Source organism: Spinacia oleracea, chromosome 4 (genome assembly GCF_020520425.1).
Source record: "Spinacia oleracea cultivar Varoflay chromosome 4, BTI_SOV_V1, whole genome shotgun sequence".
Taxonomy (NCBI): Eukaryota; Viridiplantae; Streptophyta; class Magnoliopsida; order Caryophyllales; family Amaranthaceae; genus Spinacia; species Spinacia oleracea.
Window position 1 is genome coordinate 63,211,237 of NC_079490.1, and position 24,146 is coordinate 63,235,382.

At 36.6% G+C, this 24,146-nt stretch overlaps 1 protein-coding gene across 1 annotated transcript; it reads right to left on the reverse strand.

Annotated features, from left to right (window-relative positions):
- Positions 1–23,147: 23,147 nt before the first annotated feature.
- LOC110802912 (uncharacterized) lies at positions 23,148–23,642 on the reverse strand. Its single transcript, XM_022008363.1, has one exon. It carries the CDS (start codon positions 23,640–23,642, stop codon positions 23,148–23,150), a length of 495 nt encoding a protein of 164 aa, XP_021864055.1.
- Positions 23,643–24,146: the final 504 nt, after the last annotated feature.

Genomic DNA, 24,146 nt, shown 5'->3' on the forward strand with positions numbered 1-24,146 from the left:
AGACATTTCTTAGTCACAGGACTGGTCCTGACAGTCTATCTTGAATATATCGTCAAATTGAAGGGACTCATCATTTAATAAACCACAAATTAAATGGAAAAATGAATTCTTTTCATTTATTGTGAATGATTAACCAATAATGTTTTACAAAGATTTAAACTCTAAAACTTCAAAACATTAAACAGAGACATCAAAGCCATTCTCCAATATGCTTGATTCCCATAGCTGCAGTGTGCGAGTTGTGCTTCGCCTGCGGCAGAGGTTTAGTTAATGGATCTGATATGTTGTCATCAGTTCCAATTTTGCTTATCTCGACTTCTTTTCTTTCAACGAACTCTCGTAGAAGGTGAAATCTACGAAGTACATGCTTGACTCTCTGGTGGTGCCTAGGCTCTTTTGCCTGTGCAATAGCTCCGTTATTGTCACAATACAGGGCTATTGGTCCTTTAATGGAGGGGACTACACCAAGTTCACCTATGAACTTCCTTAGCCATATAGCTTCCTTTGCTGCTTCATGTGCAGCAATGTACTCCGCTTCAGTTGTAGAATCCGCAATGGTGCTTTGCTTAGAACTTTTCCAGCTTAATGCTCCTCCGTTGAGGCAGAAGACAAACCCAGACTGTGATCTGAAATCATCTTTGTCGGTTTGGAAACTTGCGTCCGTATAGCCTTTAACAATTAATTCATCATCTCCACCATAGACCAGGAAGTCATCTTTGTGCCTTTTCAGGTACTTCAGAATGTTCTTGGCAGCAGTCCAATGCGCCTCTCCTGGGTCTGACTGGTATCTTCTCGTAGCACTGAGTGCGTACGCAACATCCGGACGTGTACATATCATAGCATACATTATTGAACCAATCAATGATGCATATGGAATCCCATTCATTCGTCTACGCTCATCAAGTGTTTTTGGGCACTGAGTCTTGCTTAGAGTCATTCCATGAGACATGGGTAGGTAGCCTCGCTTGGAGTCCGCCATCTTGAACCTATCAAGCACTTTATTGATATAGGTGCTTTGACTAAGTCCAATCATCCTTTTAGATCTATCTCTGTAAATCTTGATGCCCAATATGTACTGTGCTTCTCCTAGATCCTTCATCGAAAAACATTTCCCAAGCCAAATCTTGACAGAATTCAACATAGGAATGTCATTTCCGATAAGCAATATGTCGTCAACATATAATACTAGGAAAGAAATTTTGCTCCCACTGACCTTCTTGTATACACAAGATTCGTCCGCGTTCTCGATGAAACCAAAGTCCTTGACTGCTTCATCAAAACGTATGTTCTAGCTCCTGGATGCCTGCTTCAATCCGTAGATTGATTTCTTTAGCTTGCATACCTTTTTAGCATTCTTTGGATCCTCAAAACCTTCAGGCTGTGTCATAAACACAGTTTCTGTTAAAACGCCGTTTAAGAAAGCAGTTTTGACATCCATCTGCCATATTTCGTAATCGTAATATGCAGCGATTGCTAACATTATCCGAATAGACTTTAGCATTGCAACTGGTGAAAAGGTTTCATCGTAATCCACACCGTGGACTTGCCTGTAACCTTTTGCAACCAATCTAGCTTTGTAAACTTCAAGTTTCCCATCCTTGTCCTTTTTCAGTTTGAAAACCCATTTGCTTCCAATGGCTTGGTAGCCATCAGGCAAATCGACCAAATCCCATACTTGGTTTTCAGACATGGAGTCTAATTCAGATTGCATGGCTTCTTGCCATTGCTTGGAGCTAGGGCTCGTCATAGCTTGTTTGTAAGTCGCAGGTTCATCACTTTCAAGTAATAGAACGTCATAGCTCTCGTTCGTCAAAATACCTAAGTACCTTTCCGGTTGAGATCTATATCTTTGCGATCTACGCGGGGTAACATTTCTAGATTGATCATGATTCTCACCAGATTCTTCTAAAGATCTCTGAGTTTCATCCTGAATGTCATCTTGAGCATTCTCTAGAGTTTGTTGTTCGACTCGAATTTCTTCGAGGTCTACTTTTCTCCCACTTGTCATTTTGGAAATGTGATCTTTCTCCAAAAAGACACCATCTCGAGCAACAAACACCTTGTTCTCAGATGTATTGTAGAAGTAATACCCCTTTGTTTCCTTTGGATAGCCCACAAGGATACATTTGTCAGATTTTGGATGAAGTTTGTCTGAAATTAATCGTTTGACGTATACTTCACATCCCCAAATCTTAAGAAAAGACACATTTGGAGGCTTTCCAAACCATAATTCGTATGGAGTCTTTTCGACAGCTTTAGACGGAGCTCTATTTATAGTGAGTGCAGCTGTATTTAGTGCATGTCCCCAAAATTCTAATGGAAGTTCGGCCTGACCCATCATTGACCTGACCATGTCTAGCAAGGTTCTGTTCCTCCGTTCCGACACACCGTTCCATTGTGGTGTTCCAGGAGGAGTCAATTCTGATAGAATTCCACATTCTTTCAGATGGTCATCAAATTCATAGCTCAGATATTCACCGCCTCTATCAGACCGCAGTGCCTTAATCTTCTTGCCTAATTGATTCTCTACTTCACTCTGAAATTCCTTGAATTTGTCAAAGGATTCAGACTTATGCTTCATTAGGTAGACATAACCATACCTACTGAAGTCATCAGTGAAAGTGATAAAGTAGCTGAAACCACCTCTAGCATTTGTACTCATTGGTCCACATACATCTGTATGGATTAAACCCAATAGTTCATTTGCTCTTTCTCCAACTTTAGAGAAAGGTTGCTTTGTCATTTTGCCAAGTAAACATGATTCGCATTTACCATAATCCTCTAAGTCAAATGGTTCTAGAATTCCTTCCTTTTGAAGTCTTTCTAAGCGTTTCAAGTTTATATGGCCTAATCGACAATGCCACAGATAGGTGAGATCTGAATCATCCTTTTTGGCCTTTTTGGTATTTATGTTATATACTTGTTTGTCGTGATCTAATAAATAAAGTCCATTGACTAATCTAGCAGATCCATAAAACATCTCTTTAAAATAAAACGAACAACTATTGTCTTTTATTAAAAAGGAAAATCCCTTAGCATCTAAGCAAGAAACTGAAATGATGTTTTTAGTAAGACTTGGAACATGGAAACATTCTTCCAGTTCCAAAACTAGCCCGGAGGGCAACGACAAATAGTAAGTTCCTACAGCTAATGCAGCAATCCGTGCTCCATTTCCCACTCGTAGGTCGACTTCACCCTTGCTTAACTTTCTACTTCTTCTTAGTCCCTGTGGATTGGAACATAAGTGTGAGCCACAACCTGTATCTAATACCCAAGAAGTTGAATTAGCAAGTATACAGTCTATAACGAAAATACCTGAAGATGGAACGACTGTTCCGTTCTTCTGATCTTCCTTTAGCTTCAAGCAATCTCTCTTCCAATGCCCCTTCTTCTTGCAGTAGAAGCATTCGGATTTAGAAGTGGGTTGACTGACCTTCCTCTTTACAGATTTGGCGCCAGTTTGCTTAGTTGGGCTGGCCTTGTTGCCACCTTTCTTAGCATTCCTCTTCTTTCCAGATTTCTTGAACTTTCCCCCACGCACCATAAGCACATCCTGCTTATCACTTTTGAGCGTCTTTTCAGCGGTCTTTAGCATACCGTGAAGCTCAGTGAGCGTTTTGTCCAGACTATTCATACTGTAGTTCAGTTTGAACTGATCATACCCGCTATGAAGAGAATGGAGGATGGTGTCTATAGCCATTTCCTGAGAAAATTGCTGATCCAGCCGACTCATATTCTCAATGAGTCCAATCATTTTGAGAACATGTGGACTTACGGGCTCGCCTTTCTTAAGCTTGGTCTCAAGAATTTGCCTATGAGTCTCGAATCTTTCGACTCGAGCCAGATCTTGGAACATGTTCTTCAACTCACTGATGATTGTGAAAGCATCTGAGTTGATGAACGTTTTCTGCAGATCCGCACTCATGGTGGCGAGCATTAGACATTTCACATCCTTGTTGGCATCAATCCAACGATTGAGGGCTGCCTGAGTGACCCCGTCGCCTGCGGCTTCGGGCATCGCCTCATCTAGGACATACTCCTTTTCTTCCTGCATAAGAACTATTTGCAAGTTCCTTTGCCAGTCAAGGAAGTTTTTCCCGTTCAACTTCTCTTTTTCGAGAATTGATCGAATGTTGAATGAATTGTTGTTTGCCATATTAAAAACTACAATTGAAAAGAATAAACAAATAAATAACCATTCACAGTTTCTCTTAATAAACTTAAATTCTAGCATACATGCATAATTCAATGTTTATTAAGCATTTTATTCAAGTTATGTGTTCCGGCAGGTGTGAATAAAATGATTCCAAGATCCTAAAATCATTGAAGAACTAAGCACAGTTTGTCGACTTAATCCTAGAACATCTTAGGTAAGCAAAAGCCTTTTGCTAATAGTCTAGAAACTATTCTTGGTTGATAGGTACGTCTAAGAACTTATTAGGTAAACCTATCGATTTTGCCACGACATAAAAGGACTCCTTACTTATATCGTTGAGTTTCACCAAAACTAACATGTACTCACAATTATTTGTGTACCTTGCCCCTTTAGGACCAATAAGTAACACCTCGCTGAGCGAAAACTATTACTAGATTGATGTAAAGGATATCCAAGCAAGTGTATATTTTGGCATGGCACCTTTTAACTCAATTTTTAAGTTTGGAACTTAAGGCTCTTACTATGTTGGTTAGATTTTAAGTGAACTAAAATCCTTAATCATGCAACATAATCAAGCTTTTGATCTCATGCATTTTAAGACATATTTAAAAGCAATAAATAACTTAAAACATGCATAAGATAAATGTGATCTAGTATGGCCCGACTTCATCTTGAAGCTTTTACTTCAAAGTCCGTCTTGAAAATCTCCGTGGGAGGCACCATTTTCTTCAAATAGGATAAGCTATAACTAATTACAACTATTTGATGGTACGCAGACCATATTTGAATTGAAAAATAACTTTGGTACTTTAGACCAATTACATTCAAATTAATGGTACGCAGACCATATTTTCTATCCTATTTGGGCCATACTAGTCACTTCATAACCTGCAAAACAGTACATATACAATATATACCATTCACCCATTCATTATCATGAATGGCCCACATAGCTGGTTAGTAAAACACATTATGCATCACGTAAACATTTGCAGCAATTAATCAAGGGCACTAATAATCTACCAATTATTCAGTCCTTATTAATTCTAATCAAGTTGTTTTAACCTTAAGGATTTGTAGACCTAATCAAGAGTTTTATGACTAAAAGGGCTCCCACTTAAACCAATAAATTCATATGCTTTACTAATTTTAAACATAAAAATGTATTTCAAGTCTAACCGGAAACATACAAATTTAATTAAAATTTAAAGCTCATATAAATTTATAATTGAATCCAAAAAGTTTAATTTAATTTCAGTCGTATTTAAATTAATTCATGATTTTAATTTTAGTAAAATAATTAGAATAAATAAAATTTATTATAATTACAATATTCAAAATTAAAATCCAAGAAAATAATTTAAATTATTAATTTTAAAATTAATTAAAATTACGTAAACTGAAAAATTTCAAATTAAACATTCAAAACGATTTAATCGCAACGCAAACACCCTACGCATTGCACGCCCATGGGCCGCACGCACACAGCCATTGTTGGCCATGTGCGCGCAGCCCATGCGCTCGTCGCATAGCTGCTGCATCTTCCATCGCAAGCCATCGCACGCTGTGGTGCTCGCTGCGCGCGCGCCAGCGCTCGTCACACGCGAGCCATCGCTCGCTGTGCGCGCTCGCCAGCGCTCGCTGCGCGCGCTCCATCGCTCGCTGTGCGCGCGAGCCATTGCTCGCTGTGCGCGCGAGCCATCGCTCGTTGTGCGCGCGAGCCATCGCTCGCTGTGCGCGAGCAATTCCGCGCGATCAACGCTGGGCGCAGCGCTCGTGGCACGCGAGCTTGCGCTCGCTGCGCGCGAGGCTGCGCGTCCTTGCGCGAGGCAGTGCGTGTTGTGGCGCAGCTCGCTTGCTGCCCACACGCGACTGCCATGGCTTGCCTTTCGCCCATGCCCATTCGTCCATAGCTCGTGGCCCACGACACAAGGCAGGGCTGCTGCCTTGTGCTCGTGCACCATGCCTTGCTCATTGCATTCGTGCCGCACGGGCGACGAGCTCCCTTGCTCGTCGTCGCATGCCCGCACTATACAACACCCCTTAAGGGTAACACGAAGCGTCCATTGCTTTGTGCGTGCAAGTTATATGAACGAATCGCATAAAAATTTAAAATTTGTATTTAAAATTAATGACAAATTAATAAATAATATTAATTTCATAATTTTAGGGCGAAAAATCGAAAATTTATTATTCAATTGATTTCCGATTGTCATGGATTCAAGTCTAGGTCATAAAAATTTATCATAAATTTACAATTTTTATGGTGGTTTTTAATCATAGGTTTCTAATTAAATTATAATTAATTATGAAAATCAAATTAATTCTAAATTATTCTAATTTTCAACAAATTAATCATAATTACAAATTAGATTGCATAATTAACAAGGCTAGGCATTCAAACTTGTTAAACATATACAGTAGGTCAATCAAAAATTCAAGATTTATCAACAAGAATCGCAAATATTTAATTTAACATCTTAAATTTACGAAATTTTGCATTCGAAAAACTAAAACCTTCGAAAAGTCATAGTTAGGCTTCGAATTTGAATATTCTGGGTTCGGCAGAAAAATATTTTTTTTTTGTCAAAATTTTAGAATGCCTTTTACATGCGGAATTGACACAAAAATCACTCGATTTGGATGAGTAACGAAGAAACTGCCGAAAAACTGCGTACGTATAATCAAATAAACGCAATTTGCAATTAATTAACAATTACGAAAATTAATCACCCCTTTTAATTCTTGCAAATTTGTAATATTTAACAATGTTCATGCAATTTAGATTATGAAAATAATAAGGGGCTCGTGATACTACTGTTAGGTTATGATACATATGACAATACATAAATCATGCGGAAACAACCATTAAGCCAGGAATACATATTATTTACACATAATCATATAGCATAATTTAGATGCATACTCTTTGTTGCGTGCCTTCCCTAGCTGCGCCCGAACCGAACAAGAACAAGTCTTTAGGACTCCAAGTGTCGTCCCTCCGTAGATAGTCCACAGCACGTCCGGATCCGCCTTAAGATTGACCAACTAGAATCGCCCTTAAGATACTAGAATTTTCGGCACTCTTAGGTAAGAAATGTGGCTGAATTTTTCTCTCAAAACTCACTTTGAATACTTGAATTAATCTCTGAAAATATGTGACCCTAGGCACGTATTTATAGAGTTATGGAAAGGGAATTGGAATCCTAATAGGACACGAATTAATTAAACTTAGAATCCTACAAGAACTCTAATTAATTAATTTATCCTTTTAGGAATAGGAATTTAATCATATACTAACTCTAATAGTTTTAGGAATCATGCATGAACACAAACTCACACACACACGGCAGCCACGAGGGCCGCCCATGCGTGTGCGTGCGAGCAGCAGCCCACGCAGCGAGGCCATGGCCTTGGCGCGCGCTGGGCCTGCCTTGCGGTGGGCCTGGGCGCTGCCTTGGCTGGGCGCGCGTTTGGCTTGCTGGGCGATGGCCCGACTTCGTGCTGGGCCTTCGTCCGGCAGGCCTCGTCCGATGCTAATTCGTACGATACGCTTCCGATTAAATTCCCGGTTCCGGAATTCATTTCCGATACGAACAATATTTAATATTTCCGATTCCGGAATCAATTTCCGTTTCGAACAAATATTTAATATTTCCGTTTCCGGAATTATTTTCCGATTCCGATAATATTTCCGATTCTGACAATATTTCCGTTTCCGGCAATATTTCCGATTCTGGCAATATTTCCATTTCCGATAATATTTTCCGATACGTACCATGTTTCCGTTTCCGGCAACATCTACGACTTGGATAATATTTATATTTCCGATACGATCCATATTTCCGTTTCCGGCAACATCATCGTTTCCGGAGTATTCATTTCTTGCCTGTGACGATCTCAGCTCCCACTGAAACCAAGATCCGTCGATTCCGAATATCCATAGATGGAGTATTTAATGCCATTAAATACTTGATCCGTTTACGTACTATTTGTATGACCCTACGGGTTCAGTCAAGAGTAAGCTGTGGATTAATATCATTAATTCCACTTGAACTGAAGCGGCCTCTAGCTAGGCATTCAGTTCACTTGATCTCACTGAATTATTAACTTGTTAATTAATACTGAACCGCATTTATTAGACTTAACATAGAATGCATACTTGGACCAAGGGCATTATTTCCTTCAGCTTGATGGTTCTTCATTGAAAAAAATGCGTATAACCACTCTTGAAGCTAGAAAAGACTAGATCACAAAATAAACATACTCAAAAGATCTTATCATCTATCTCGAAGAACATTCGATGAAAAGGATATTAAGATTGGCAAAGCATGATAACTAAACCTATGCAACAAGTGAGAAACAACACTCACATTGTAGCACTGGAAATCAAGCATAGCTTTGAATTCCATGAACTGCTTTAGAAGATGGGTTTGAGGCCCATGGTGGTAAAACATTGGGGTTGAACATTTATCATATATGAAATGAATTTTCATATTCCATTTAATCTTGGTTTAGTATTAAATGATGAGTCCCTTCAATTTGACGATATATTCAAGATAGACTGTCAGGACCAGTCCTGTGACTAAGAAATGTCTATCAAGTGAACTTGAATGTCAAAGGTTGAAAATGGTCCCTAGTCGGAGTTTTCTATAAAATTGGACACATAGAAAACGTTAGACGATTAGAATGCAAGATGACTAGTAGTTCTGTTTCTTGAACTATGTGGACATGGCAATGTCATAATCATTTGCATAGATACTTACTTTGGGAAGACTAGTATCGGACAAGACCTATGAAACTTTACTGTAAGAGATGAAAATCTGTCATAAGTAAATTTCATTAAAATTATTAGACACTAAATCCTCAATACCTGAGTGATTTGAGATTACTTGTTTGAGAACTTGTTGCTTTGACGTTGACCAACCGTCGCACCGTAAAAGGAGGCTATAAAGGCAACGCTCAGGTAATCACCTATCAAACGAAGTCTAATCTCAAGATCGCAAGATTGGGATTGTCCTCCCATAAATCGGGATGAGATGCTTAAAAGTTGTACAAGGCCACTCGGAGAGCTAGAAACTGTGAAATGCATGGCCGTGCTCGGATGAATCATAGGCTATGATTATCTGTTTATTTGATCAGTTGAACTCTGAAACCGAGAAACACCTCTGGACATAATAAGGATGACAACTCTTACCTCATGTTCAAGAGCAAGCATCGAGCGACAAAGGAATTAGGAAATGCACACTTGTCCCTAAGGACAAGTGGGAGACTGAAGGAAATAATGCCCTTGGTCCAAGTATGCATTCAATGTTAAGTCTAATAAATGCGGTTCAGTATTAATTAACAAGTTAATAATTCAGTGAGATCAAGTGAGCTGAATGCCTAGCTAGAGGCCGCTTCAGTTCAAGTGGAATTAATGATATTAATCCACAGCTTACTCTTGACTGAACCCGTAGGTCACACAAATAGTACGTAAACGGATCAAGTATTTAATGGCATTAAATACTCCATCTATGGATATTCGGAATCGACGGATCTTGGTTTCAGTGGGAGCTGAGATCGTCACAGGCAAGAAATGAATACTCCGGAAACGATGATATTGCCGGAAACGGAAATATGGATCGTATCGGAAATATAAACATTATCCAAGTCGTAGATGTTGCCGGAAACGGAAACATGGTACGTATCGGAAAATATTATCGGAAATGGAAATATTGCCGGAATCGGAAATATTGCCGGAAACGGAAATATTGTCAGAATCGGAAATATTATCGGAATCGGAAAATAATTCCGGAAACGGAAATATTAAATATTTGTTCGAAACGGAAATTGATTCCGGAATCGGAAATATTAAAAATTGTTCGTATCGGAAATGAATTCCGGAATCAGGAATTTAATCGGAAGCGTATCGTACGAATTAGCATCGGACGAGGCCCGCTAGACGAAGGCCCAGCACGAAGCCAGGCCATCGCCCAGCGAGCCAACACGCACCATCGCGTGCCAAGCCTCGACCAGGCCCAGCGCAAGGCCAGGTCCAGCCAAGGCCTGGGGCGCGCACGCGAGAGCACAACAGCTGTGGGCCGAGCGCTGTGCGCCTAGCGTGGGCCGCAAGGCTTGCGCGGGTGTACGGTGCTCGTGCAATGCTTGTGCGGGAATCCTAAAGCAATCGGGATTCGAAATATGATTAAATCCTAAAACTATTAGATAATGATTATTTAATTAGAGTCCTAGTAGGGTTATAATTAAATAAATTAGTATCCTAATAGGATTCCAAATCCTTTTCCATAACTCTATAAATAAGTGCCTAGGGTCACATATTTACAGAGATTATTCAAGTATTCAAAGTGAGTTTTTGAGAGAAAAATTCAGTCACACATTTGCCTATAAAGTGCCGAAAATAATAGTACCTTAAGGGCGATTCTAGTTGGTCAATCTTAAGGAGGATCCGGACGTGCTGTGGACTATCTACGGAGGGACGACACTTGGAGTCCTAAAGACTTGTTCTTGTTCGGTTCGGGCGCAGCTAGGGAAGGCACGCAACAAAGAGTATGCATCTAAACTATGCTAAATGATTATGTGTAAATAATATGTTTTCCTGGCTTTATGGTTTTTCCGCATGATTTATGAATTGTCATATGTATCATAACCTAACAGTATGAAGACGATGGTGATGGTGAACATTCATAAGGCTTATTATTATTTTTATTTGAATGTTTTTAGGTGAACAATAGTTATTTGGTTGGGAATATTGATAATTAAAGAACATCGGAGATAAAATTTGGGGTATTAGATTCAGATTTATGTGGGACTGTGGGAGACTGGGAGCCATGGTGTATTACACGAATACTGAAGGAAAGAAGTAAAAAATGAAGAAGATGAAGAAGATGATAATTTAATTCCTTCAATAGAAGAAACAAAAAGACCCTGTTTTCAATTAGTTTTGAAAAAGAAAAAAACCAAAACGGAAATCAGTTACCAGTTTTTTAAAAACAAAAAACTCAAAATAGAAAATGGTAGCGAACAGACCCTTAGCCGCGCCTCTTGCTCGCCGGTGGCCACAGCCTTCACGGTCACCGGCGAGTTTGCGTCGGCGTAGTAGTAACTAGGTGGTCATTTTAGATACACGGTGGTGTTTTTCGCCGGCGAAGAAGAAACGAGGAATTCGCACCGATTGCTTCCCACTCCTCCTAGTGTTCTCCTCTTCTTGTCGGATTTCTCTTTTTCCTTTTACGTATCATCGGAAGGAAACAACCTAAATAAGCTCAGCCGAGTTTGGGTCGGACGATTAGTTGGATCGATTGCCATCAACCTTGGTGCCCATTTCCAAATCTTCCCGTAGCGCCGCTATCGTTAAATCGTCGGTAAAGGTAAAGTTAAGGGTTAGGGTTTCTATTTAGGGATAGGAAACACTAGTTTAGGTTGTGATCCGTTGTCCTTAGTATTTTGAAATCTTTAATTCCGAAAGTAACCTTGTCGCCGCCGTCTCGTGGTGTCGGAAAACACCGACCTTGACGGTAAAGGTAAAGATTAGGGTTTTGGCATCTTTGATTCCGAATTTAGCCTTGTCGCCGCCGTCTCGTGGTGTCGGCAAAACATCGACCTTGACGGTAAAGGTAAAGATTAGGGTTTTTAAATAAGGTCTTAATTTGCTGTTTTGTGTCCCTGGGGCTCGATCCCCTAGTTGTTTGTATCCTTAGTTACTCTTTGAGCTAGTGGGGTGGTTATTTCCTATGTTGTGTTTTAATAGGTTGATTTTAATATGGCTTCTTTATGGTTTAGTTGTTCCTTATGAGTTTGTTGATGTTTGTGTTGGTAATAAAACGTGGTTTTTGTTGATGTGATGTTTAATTGAGGAAGTGAAAGGGTTGGATTTTTTGTATTTGTGCTGGAAAATGTTAAGTTGCTTTGGAAGTAATCTTAGAGTGATGCTCTTAGGTGGTATGGCAGAGGAAGGAGATGTTATTCAATGGAAGGTTTGGTGTTCATCGGTTGTAGTTGTTGGTCTTTGGGATTCACTTTTGCTAATTCTAATATTAGGTTAGCGTTGTAAAAATTCAACGCTTTCAAAACCCTTAATCTGAAAGCAGCTCTCCAATTTTTGGGGGTTCATTGCTTGCTACCAAAGTCACATTTAGTGACTCAAGATGCTTGTGAGCGTTTCACAAGGTCTTTTCAACCCAGTTGTCACATTCTTACACTTCCAATCCTTTCTTTTTCTTCCATAGTTTACAGGTTAACAAAGGAATACTCCCCCGACCCCCATTTAAATTGTCATTAAATTATGTGAATCAATCGCTTAATCAATTTGAAACCAAAACCCTAACAATAGTTTAATCCGAAAACATGTTTTGACTCCAAAAATCAACACTTTATAACCTTATTAAATCTGAAGATTATAAACTCAATCATCAAAACCAATCTCTTTAATTAAAACACAATACTAACCCAATACGGTGTTCATAACCGTTTTAATTAATTTAAACAACCCAAATATTTAAACTAATCACAATAATTAAATCAACTTAAAACTTAAAATTAATATTTTTGAAAACAAAATCTGATTATCCCAATCAACAACACACACACACACACACAACAATTAATTGTGTTTTGTGTGTGTGTGCGTCGAACAAAGAACGCAACAACAACAACAACACACGCACCGCAGCACGCAAGCAGCGCGGCAGCGCGCAACAAGGGCGAGAGGGACAGGGCGCTGGCGCGGGGTACTCGACACACGAGCAACAGCGAGCACGAGGCTCAGCGCTGCGGGGCTGCGGGGAGGGGCGAGGGCACGCGACACACAGCAGCAGCGATGGTGTTGCGCTGCGGGACGAGGCACGAAGAGAGAGGGCAGCGAGGGGCTTGCGCGCACGAGGCTGGGCACCACACACACGGCACACTCGTGCCTTGGGCTGCAAGAAAAGTCGGACGAGAGGGGAGAGGGTGCCGCAAGGAGAGAGAAAAAGAGGAGAGAGATGGAGTGTTGAAATTTTTTTGAGGGTTTAATGAGAGGGTCTATTTATAGTTTTTCTCTCCCATGTGGGCTAGGTTATGGTAATTTATGTTGGGCTTATTTCCGGGCTCAATTCATTAAACTTCCTTGCAAGCTTTGTTGGGTTTGATCATGGAAAAATCAACTGGGCTTTAATTAAATTAAATCCGTTTTCGAAATACGACCCAACAAATCCCAATTAAATAAATTCGTTGAATCTATTTAATAAAATCCGGTTTTCGTAATAATTAATATTAAATTAATTAAAAAATAAAAAGCATTTAATTCTCATTAAATGAAATCAATTTATAACAATACTTTATAAATACGACGAAATGCTTTATAAATATAATAAAATATATTTATAATTATAGAAAAATACGAGGTATTACAAAAATATCATTGCCAACATTACTAACATATATACATACTTATTTAATCCATTATACAATTTTATGGTACACTATCACGTCTTTATAGAATGGAACTGAATATCTATACATATTTTTAAAATAAGAATTGTAAACAAACATCATATTATTTTTATTAATAATATGAATTGCATAGTAATTTCTTAGAGGGGATAATTTATGTAAGAGTACACAAGATATGAATCTTAAACTTAAATTATTTTCATATTTGATAAAATGTACTACTATAGAAAAACAATTAAATTTTAATAAAATTAGTGTACCTTCCCTATATAATATAGGAATGAAAACAATTTTTGTCTATCAAGGAATGAAAGCATTTTAGTATATACTACTCTTCGTTCTTTTGAGCGCTACTATGTTATTCATATTGACCAAAATCGTGGAATACTCAACAACCAATTTGACAATATAACAATAAGCTGTTAGTTATAATTTGTTAATGGTTGTTTTAATTTTTATTATTAACCTTTTACGAAGTATACATTGGAAACATATCAATGAAATACGAACACTATATCCAAATAAAGTAACTAATATCTAAGATATTATGACTTTACGAGAAATATTATTCTCAATTGCACGACATTATTATCTACAATATCACCATATAAATATGTTAAATCATAATTAAAATAAAAAACGGTGGAACATATTTAATGGAAATTCATCTGTCTCCGCCCTGTTTGGACGTGAATAAGTAGTGATGAACATTTATAGAGATAAAATAATATTCTCCATGGTGACGTGGTGGGTTTGGTTTTGAGTTTTAGCCAATGTAGTTTCTTTCTTCATAAATACAATCCACAAAGTACAACCAATTTTTAAAATTTTATTTTGACCACATAAAAACAAATGGAACAAAAAAAAATGGCGTTAAGGTGCATTCTTTTCACCTTATTTAAAATGAATTTAAATTTATCTAAACTTATTAGATTTGGACTTGATTAAATCTAATAGACCTAATTAACCTTATTGGATTTGACCATAACTGATTTCAAAAGAGTGAACTTGAAATAGAGCAAGTAACAAAATGAGGTGGGCAACAAAATGATACGGGTAACACAATAAAAAAATGACATAATATCTGAACATATAACTTTTTTTTTCAAGGGTGAAGAAAACACATATGTAATATAAGTTATAATCATGTGTTCCGAATATTTCCATAATTTTTATAGTTAATAAAATATTTTGTTAATAAAATAAGTTCAACATTCTCAAAAGTGAGTAAATATATTGCACATTTTACATAGATTCATATTTAAATTTTAAAGTTAGTATGTAAGGTAAAAGAAATTTCGGATAAGATGCATTTATAGTGGGATAATAACTAGAGATGTCCAACATGGCATGTTGGATGGCTCATGAGTGAGTTTGGTGGGTCGTGGGGCGGGGATAATTAACACACAAACCTACGCAGTTAAATCAGGGTGGGTCGAGTAGTGTGTTGTGTCGGAAAAAATGGACAAAGTACATGATGGGTCGTGGGTTACATGGGTCGTGCTGATTGGTGCGTGTCGAGTGGGTCCGATGAGTTTGGTAGGTTACGACAGGTTTAGGCCAGATGTGACTCCGATGGGTCAGGTGTATTAGGTGGGTTTGGTGGGTTTAGACGAGTTTTAGGACTGGTGTGGGTTAGGTGCGTTTAGACGATTTTTAAAGGAATGGTTCGGTGGGTTGAGTTCTTGTATCGGGTGGGTTTGGTTCGGGTGTTGAGTTGGATGGGTCGGGTGTACCGTGGTGGGTTGTGTCGATTTCGATGGGGTTGGTCGAAATGGGTTGTGTCGAAAAAACTCGACCGACGACACATTGTGTCATGGGTCATAAGTGGCTCTGACCCACGTAACCCACTATGTGCTGTGTCAGGATGGGTTATGTCAGACCCGACTCACTGTCCATCTCTAATAAAGACTAATGAGGCATGTAATCAAATGCGTATGGGTAACACAATAAAAAAAAGGATGTTAATTGATTTTTATACCTAACATGAAATTATGGGTGACGGGTGCAAATGAGAATGAAAAATCCACAAAAAAATTTTTCTAAACAAATTTAACTTCGCACTTAAAGTTAAGATTTGTAAACCGTGCATCGCACGGGTCCTATACTAGTTCAAATCTAAAAGAAACGGGTACCTGATAAGTGATAACGGTCTGATAAATATTTTTCTTCTTTTTTCCCAACTTAAATGTTTTGGTCGAAACCCAAAATCCTAAAATTGTACTAATTACATAACTTTGAATTCGAAGAAATGATAATGTTATCTTGTTTTACTAAAAAACCATCATAGAACGATTTTATTTTATTTTATTAAAAATTATTTTAGATAAATTAGGCAGAACAGAAAAAATAAAATTTATTTTGTATCATCACGACCTAACCTAGTTGAATAAATAACTCTCCTTATTTGAGCGATCTTTACTTTTAAAAAAGAAAAAAATATCTCAGCGAGCAGGGAGTAACGTGTTCGAATTAAGCTTGTTAAAAATTATTGGTGTTCAAATATGCTATAAAGTAATCTAATCTAATATATATATATATATAAAAATTATTGGTGTTTAAATATGCTATAAAGTAATCTAATCTAATATATATATATATATATATATATATAAAGGGGAGTTTTTTGGAGAGCATTTAGAGCGTTCACGTATGATTTCCATGTCATCACATATAAAATATTTTAGGTTTATTTTTTTAAAAAAAATAGAGTCTTGCCATGATTAAATTGGTATGATAAAGATAGATTCCAACAAAAATTTATCCTATTTCTCTTAACCCTTTTTGTATATATATATACATCTAAACTTTACGTTCCTTTTGTTCCAAGTCGTCCGAGTTGCGAGAGTTTGCATTTTACAATTATGTGAATATGTATGTATTTTGCCAATAGTGGTACGGAGTACATTGGAGATTTGGAGGGTATGATGTTATTAGAGAATTGGAATGGAAGGTTTTGGGAAAATAAATCTGGTAGATTTAAATGGCGTTATTGGAGGATTAGATATTACTAGATAATTGGATAAAGGTTTCGATTTTTTTCCTGAGAATCTTTTGTTCAGTTGAATGATCGTATAATGGAGTATTTGCACGTTATTATGCCATTGGATATTGTTTTGACTGTCGATGCTATTGATCTGTTACCGAGCAAATTTGATGATTCAATCACTACAAGAAATTGTACTATTAACGACGGGAAATCCCGTCGCGAAAGGCCAATAATCGTTAATTAGCGACGGGATTTCCTGTCGCGGACCCGTCATAAAAGGGGGCCGTCGTTAATAGAAATCCCGTCGTAAATCCGTCGTCAACCCGTCGTAAAAGACATTTGCGACGGTTATTCCCGTCATTGTTTGGTTGTTAGCCCCGTCGCAAAAGGCTTTTGCGACGGAATTTTTGACCCGTCGTAATTAGGTTGTCGTTAAAGATACAAATTCTTGTAGTGAATGATATTCCTGAATACTATAACTCTAACAGTATCACTTTTATTATTTTAATGAAGTATTTGATTTGTCCTACGGTTCACATTGTTTTTTCTTCATCTTGATATATGGATCACATTATAGTGCGTATATATACATATCCTACAATTAATGAACAACCATGATTAATTTGATTGTACATTTTTGTGATCGTGCTATAATTAATATAATCTCCGTGTTTTGTTCTTACAAACTTTATACTACGAATACCTTAAATTGGTATTTCCTCCATTTCGTAATTATAATATGGATTTCTTAATTGAGCGTCCTAATTTTTTTTAACATTTTTTTTGTCATTCAATTCTCTACCTTTCCATTACTACTTCGTATATTAATTAAAAATCATAAAAAAATAAGAACATGTACTCCACTTTCTCATACAAATTAATGTACTATATTTCGGTTTTCTGTATATTATATATATTCCACTTTTTTATAAACCCTGTATTTTTTTGTCTAACAAGAGTATAATTATGGAACAGAGTGTGTATAGATGAACTACGTAGTACTCCATAGATATTATCTCTGAAAAGGTTTAATTTATTGATCATGAAAAAGTGCTCGATCGATTAGTGTACTACAAATAAATTAAAAACACCTTAAAAACCAATTTTATAAATATCTTGATGCATCGATCTGATGTCGAAAAAGTCAGTTCACTCAAAGAGATTGTTTTCCTTTTTCTCTTTTTTTTTTGTTTTTTTATATTAGTATAGTTTCCTTTTTGCACATGTCGTCACTTAAAACAAAATTTGATTTATGTATCTATATAGTTTAGGATAAATAATTATGAATGAATTAACCAATTGTAAAAACAAAGTAAATACGTTTAGGATAAAAAGATAATATTAAACGAATATATAAAAGATATAATATAATAAGATTAAACGAATATGTAAAAGATATAAAATGATAAATATCTTTTTTATTTTTTGCTAAAAGATAAAATCATATATATATTAAGTTGATGGATTGAGAATAGGATGAAGAATCAAATAATACAACATAACATATATTAACTCTTATCCTGTATTATTTGAATTTGATATTTTATAAATACAAACCTGCTAATATTGGGCTTTAAATCAGCCAATAAAAAATTTTGACTGCAATAATATGTATAAAACATAAAAAAATCAATTAAATTAACCCGTGCATCGCACGGGCTTAAAACTAGTATACATATATAAAGGAGGCATATTTGCTGAAAGATTAGAGTGCCACCTAGGATTACTAATAGTTTCGGCCAATTAAAAATAAGGTTTCTAATTTATTTTTGAATTAAAAAAATAAAGTTCCACGTAGATATTTAATTAGGTTCCACGTATATATTTTAATTAATTAATTATTAATATATACAACTCCATCGAAAATCAAACACTCTAATAATTAAAAAATAATCGATTGCCACGTAGATAATTAATTAGGTGCCACATAGATATTTTAATTAATTAATTAATTACTAATATATACAACTCCATCTAAAATCAAATACTCTAATAATTAAAAAAATAAATCTAAAATAAAATTCATCTAAAATCAAACAATAATCTAAAATAAAATAAATAAAATTTAATTTAAAATCAAACATTAATCCAATATTAGAGCGCCACGTAGGAAAATCTAATGGTTTCGGCCAATGAAAGATAAGATATGAAAATTAATTTTGAATTAAAAAAGTCGAGTGCCACGTAAAGAAATGATTAAGTGTCACGTTGATATTTTTTATTAATTAATTATTAATATTACGCATATACAATTTCATCCAAAAACAAACACTCTCATAATAAATAAATAATCTAAAATGAAATTCAATGCAAAATCAAAAACTAATCTAATCTAATATATAAAAGTGGTATATACATAAGATTTTTATTTAAACATAACAATTTAATAGAATCCGTGCATCGCACGGGCTAAAATCTAGTTAAAAATAAGTTAGGCCCTGTTTTTTTTTGGCTTAAATGCAGTTTCATGACTTATTTCACAATTCAGTTCAGTTAAGTTTAGTCCAGTTCAGTTTAGCTCAATACAATTCAACTTAGGCCCTGTTTAGTTCACCTTATTTCTCCTGATCTGATCTGATCTGATCTTATTTTTTTGATCTGAATTGATCTGATCTGGTCTGGTCTGATCTTATCTAATCTGATCTGATCTGATCTGATTCTTCAGAATTAAGTTTAAACAAAAATCTACATTTATTAATATTAAACGACTTACGTGTAAAATAAATGTTACACAAATTTATAATATTGTTATTATTTATTTGACTTTTCTCATGATTTAACTATTCCTTATATTAGATAGCCTTATACATGATATAGATAGATCGGTTATGATCTAGACATATAAGTTCTGATATGGATGTGATATGTACAGATCGGTTCTGATCTAGACATGATTTGTACAGATCAGTTATGATCAGGACATGATCAGTTCTAATCTCGACATGATATGTACAGATTAGTTCTGATATGGACATGATATGTACAGTTCAGTTATGATCTAGACATGATTTGGACATGATCTGTACAGATCAGTTCAAATCTAGACATGATATGTATAGTTCAGTTCTGATCTAGACATGATCTGTACAAATCAGTTCTGATCTGGACATGATCTATACAGATCAGTTTTTATCTAGACATGATCTGTATAGATCAATTCTGATCTGGACATGATATGTACAGACTAGTTCTGATCTGGACATGATCTTTGTAGATCAATTCTGATCTGAACATAATCTGTATAGAGTCGATATCTATACCAGTTATAATTTGGACATATCGATTCTGATCTGGACATGATCTGTACAAATCTGTTTTGATCTGAACATATTGGTTCTGTAAGGATCGGTTCTGATGTAGACAAGATCTTTGCAGATCTGGACATGATCTGTACAGATCAGTTATGATCTGGATATTATCTGATCCTATCAGTTCTAGTCTGGATATATAATGGTTTTGATCTATAAAAATCAATTCTGATATGGACATGACCTGATTATATCGTTTTTGATCTGGACTTAATGGTTTTAATTTGGACATGATCAATTTGAGTGTTTTGTTAGTGTTTTTTATGCCTTAAATAATAGATTTTAATTGCACCGACAACAACATTATTTTTCATTAAAACAATAATAGTAATAAAATATTAAATATAATAACAATGATATAAACAACAACACTAATAATAATAATAATAATAATAATAATAATAATATAAAATCTAGAACGTTGCTCCTTTACAACAGTCCAATACCCATTATTATTATCATTATTACGATGTGATCTCCAATTTACCTTGTGCTTTTTCATCTCAGATCCTCTTGATGATATACATTGACCCATTCCACTATAATTTAGCTGCACCTTCATGCAGACTATTTCTCCGATTTCCGCCGCTGGTTCGTATTATGGGCGATTAGGGGCTCCACGCCAATATTCCGGCGACATACAAGGCTATTCCGACGACGATTCTTTAGGTGAAGGTTAGACGGCGGTTTCAGGGTGCTTTAGGTGCGGTTTCGGGTGGTTTCTCAGGCGGTTACAGGTGCAGTTTTGGTGCAGTTTCGGGTGGTTTCTCAGGCGGTTACGGGTGCGTTTTCTAAGCTTAATGATCCCCAGTGTGAGTTGTTGCTTCTTCGTGCGTGTACTGGAGTCTCTAAACTCTACTTTTCTATGCGCACTTGTCTGCCTCATCTTTTCGAAGCGGCCCAATTATCCTTTGATGTGGCTCTTCGGGCTTCTTTAGAGCGTATCGTGACTGCTTCGGGACCTGGGTTCGGTGACTGGCAATGGCGTCTTGCCACCTTGCCTTATTCTTATGGAGGATTGGGTGTTTATTCAGCTGGTGATGTTCGGCATTATGCTTTTCTTGCATCCCGTTTGCAGTCTTCTGGTTTGCAGGATTCGCTTCTTCGGCTTTCAGGTGTTGATGGTCGGGGACCGGCCTTCGATGATGCTCTTGGTCTTTTCAATAGGACCGTGGATACCGACCTTATGAGTAGCCCTAGTGAGATCGCTGCCCCCACACTCATGAAGAAATTGGCAGACATATATTTCACGAAGGTTACTGCTGATGCGGTATCCGCTTACTCCTTATCTTCACGTCATGTTGCCTTATGGAAATCACAGCAGGGGGATCACTCCTCAGCTTGGTTGCGGGCAGTCCCCATCTCAGGTTTAGGCCAGACTATGAACGGTAAGACTTATCGTTCGGTTCTTTGCTATCGGTTGGGTATTCCGTTGTTCTCTGATTCGACGCCGTGTTCTGCTTGCTCTCGGGTTTTTGATGGGGACATTTATGGGGATCATGCCGTGTCTTGTGCTGGGATTGTGGGTATCAAACATCGGCATAATGTTGTTCGTGATACCCTTTTGGATATTTGCTATCGGTCGGGGATTTCTGCTCGCAAGGAGGTTGATGTTGGGCTGACTAGTGAGGGTGATGGAGCTCTTCGTCCTGCAGATATATTGCTTTATTCATGGGATGGCGGTCTAGATGTGTGTGTTGACTTGACTGGGTCTTCCCCTATGACGCAATCGGGGTTGTCAGGCTTCGTTCCGGGTCGGGTTGTGGCGGTTGCAGCGCAGCGGAAGCTGGATAAGTATGCGGCACGTTGTAGGGCTTTGGGTTACGGTTTCTTTCCTTTTTCCTTCTCTTCTTTTGGGGAATTAGAGAAAGGGGCTGTTCTTTGCTGAAGCGGGTCCAGACGTACTCCAGGGCTCAAGACATTGGGGCACGGGCAGCTGCCCACATTTTCAGTAGGATCGGGTTCGCCATTGCTAGAGGAGTGGGGGCCCAGATTGTATCTCGGCTCCCCTCCAACTTCTTGTAGTTTACTTGATCTTTGTAGCTTGTTAAGCTTGTAACGTTTTGATGTTTTCTCATAATAATAATAATAATAATAATAATAATAATAATAATAATAATAATAATAATAATAATAATAATAATAATAATAATAATAATAATAATAATAATAATAATAATAATATAATACTCCCTCCGTTCCATAATGTTCCTCACGTTTACTATTCATATGGTCAAAGTTTAAAAACTTTGACCGTAATTAATAGTATGATTAAGAATATAAATGTTAACTTGTGGGATATCATTGGATTCGTTTCAATATAAATTTTCTAAATATCAATTTTTTTATAATTTTTACTAATTAATACGAAATTAAAGTTATTAACGGTCAAAGTAGTGCATTGGAGACCGCGCATAATGAAAAAGTGAGGAACATTATGAAACAGAGGGAGTATAATATAATAATAATAATAATAATAATAATAATAATAATCTGGTCTGATCTGAACTTATTTTTTCTGATCTGATCTGATCTGATCTGGTCTGATCTGATTAGATCTGAAATAAGTAATAAGGTCCTGAAATAAGGTGAACTAAACAGGGCCTTATGATCATCATTATTATTATTTTAGTATTGCAATTACTTTTATTTATATTTATATTATTATTATTATTATTATTAATTTATTATTAATTACTACTACCTCCGTTCCTGAAAGTTCTTTACGCTTTCCCAGATATATGTAGTATAATAAATTTATGTTACACCGTATAACGTTTAATCCGTTTTTTTTGGGCGTGATCCAGGGTCAAGCCCAAAATAAGAGAAAAAACGGGAAATAAACGAAAGCTAAGTAAAAGCTAAAAAAAACAACACAGTTGCTAAACGCAGCCTGATTTTACTTGATGCAACTCTTTTTACTTTTATTTTTTTCATTCTAAAAAAACCCTAACTCTAGTTTTATTATTTTCTCTCAACCTTTTTTTATATTAGTTTGGTTGAAATAAATTTGATTTTTTTGTGTCACGTGTATCTAATCAAATTAGAATACATATTTTGATTGCAATTGACGATCTTTTTACGTGGAAAACCTTAGAATTGAGGTAATATTTTTTTTTTCTTGTTTTTTGAGCCTTTTCATGCGATTTGTATGAAATAAATACTTATATTTTGTACAGATTGAACATAATATAATTAACTATTTTGTACAGATTGAACAAAAATATAATTAACCATTTCATACAAATTGAACATAACAGAACTAATTATTCCATACAAATTGAACAACAGAACATAACAAAACAAGAACAAGCCTATCCATTCTCTCTCCTGCCAAGCTACCAACAGGAACAAGTCGCGAATGGGTCAACCCTCCCAAGTCCTCCAATAAAACGGCTTGAAAGCCCATTGGGTCCGCCTCAAAGATTGTCACCTTACGATCGAGATTAACTCCAAAGTAGGCTAACCAGTCAGCCACCCGATTAACCTCTCTGTAGTAGCAATGCGAAAAAGTGATCTCCCACTCCTTCCATTGAATGAGGGATTTGCACTTTCTAATAATGTGAATGTGTAGAGAATGGGCAAGAGCTTCCTCCACCAGAAAACGGACCACCGTCTTGGAGTCCACCGTTAGTTGAACTTTGTGATTTCCTCCATTCCATGTTATAGCCAAGCCTCTCATCACCCCAAGTAACTCTGCTTTCGTGTAAGAACAAGTATTGCAATTGACTGCAAACACTACATGGAGTTCTCCCATATGCCCCCGAATCAAGCCACCAACACCTGCCTTTTCCGGGTTCCTCTTACCTGCACCATCCGTGATTAACCGTACACACTCTTCACGAGGGTACTCCCACTTAATAAGCCTTTTAATCCGTTTTTTAACTTTAACATATGTTGGGTGAAGTTTTAGAGGTAAGTTTTTTATTATTATATTATATTAGGGTAACTTTTAATCATTTGGAGAGAGCCTCACAACACTTGTAATATTTGTTGTATTATTTAAGAGTTTAGTTAGTCCTTTGAAAAAGAGAATCAATAGATCACAAATCGCGGCCATGTGAGTATGTGACGCTTGAGCTCATTTATGGGGGCACTATCCTAAAAAATAGACCTTAGACCATGGACAATTGACCATAGCATAAGAAGATGACGGCTAATATAGGGCACAGCTAATTGCTGATTGTGGTCCATATGGATGTAGAAAGAAGTGTGATAATATGTATTCAGAGGCCCCCCAGTTAATCCAGCCGATTAACAA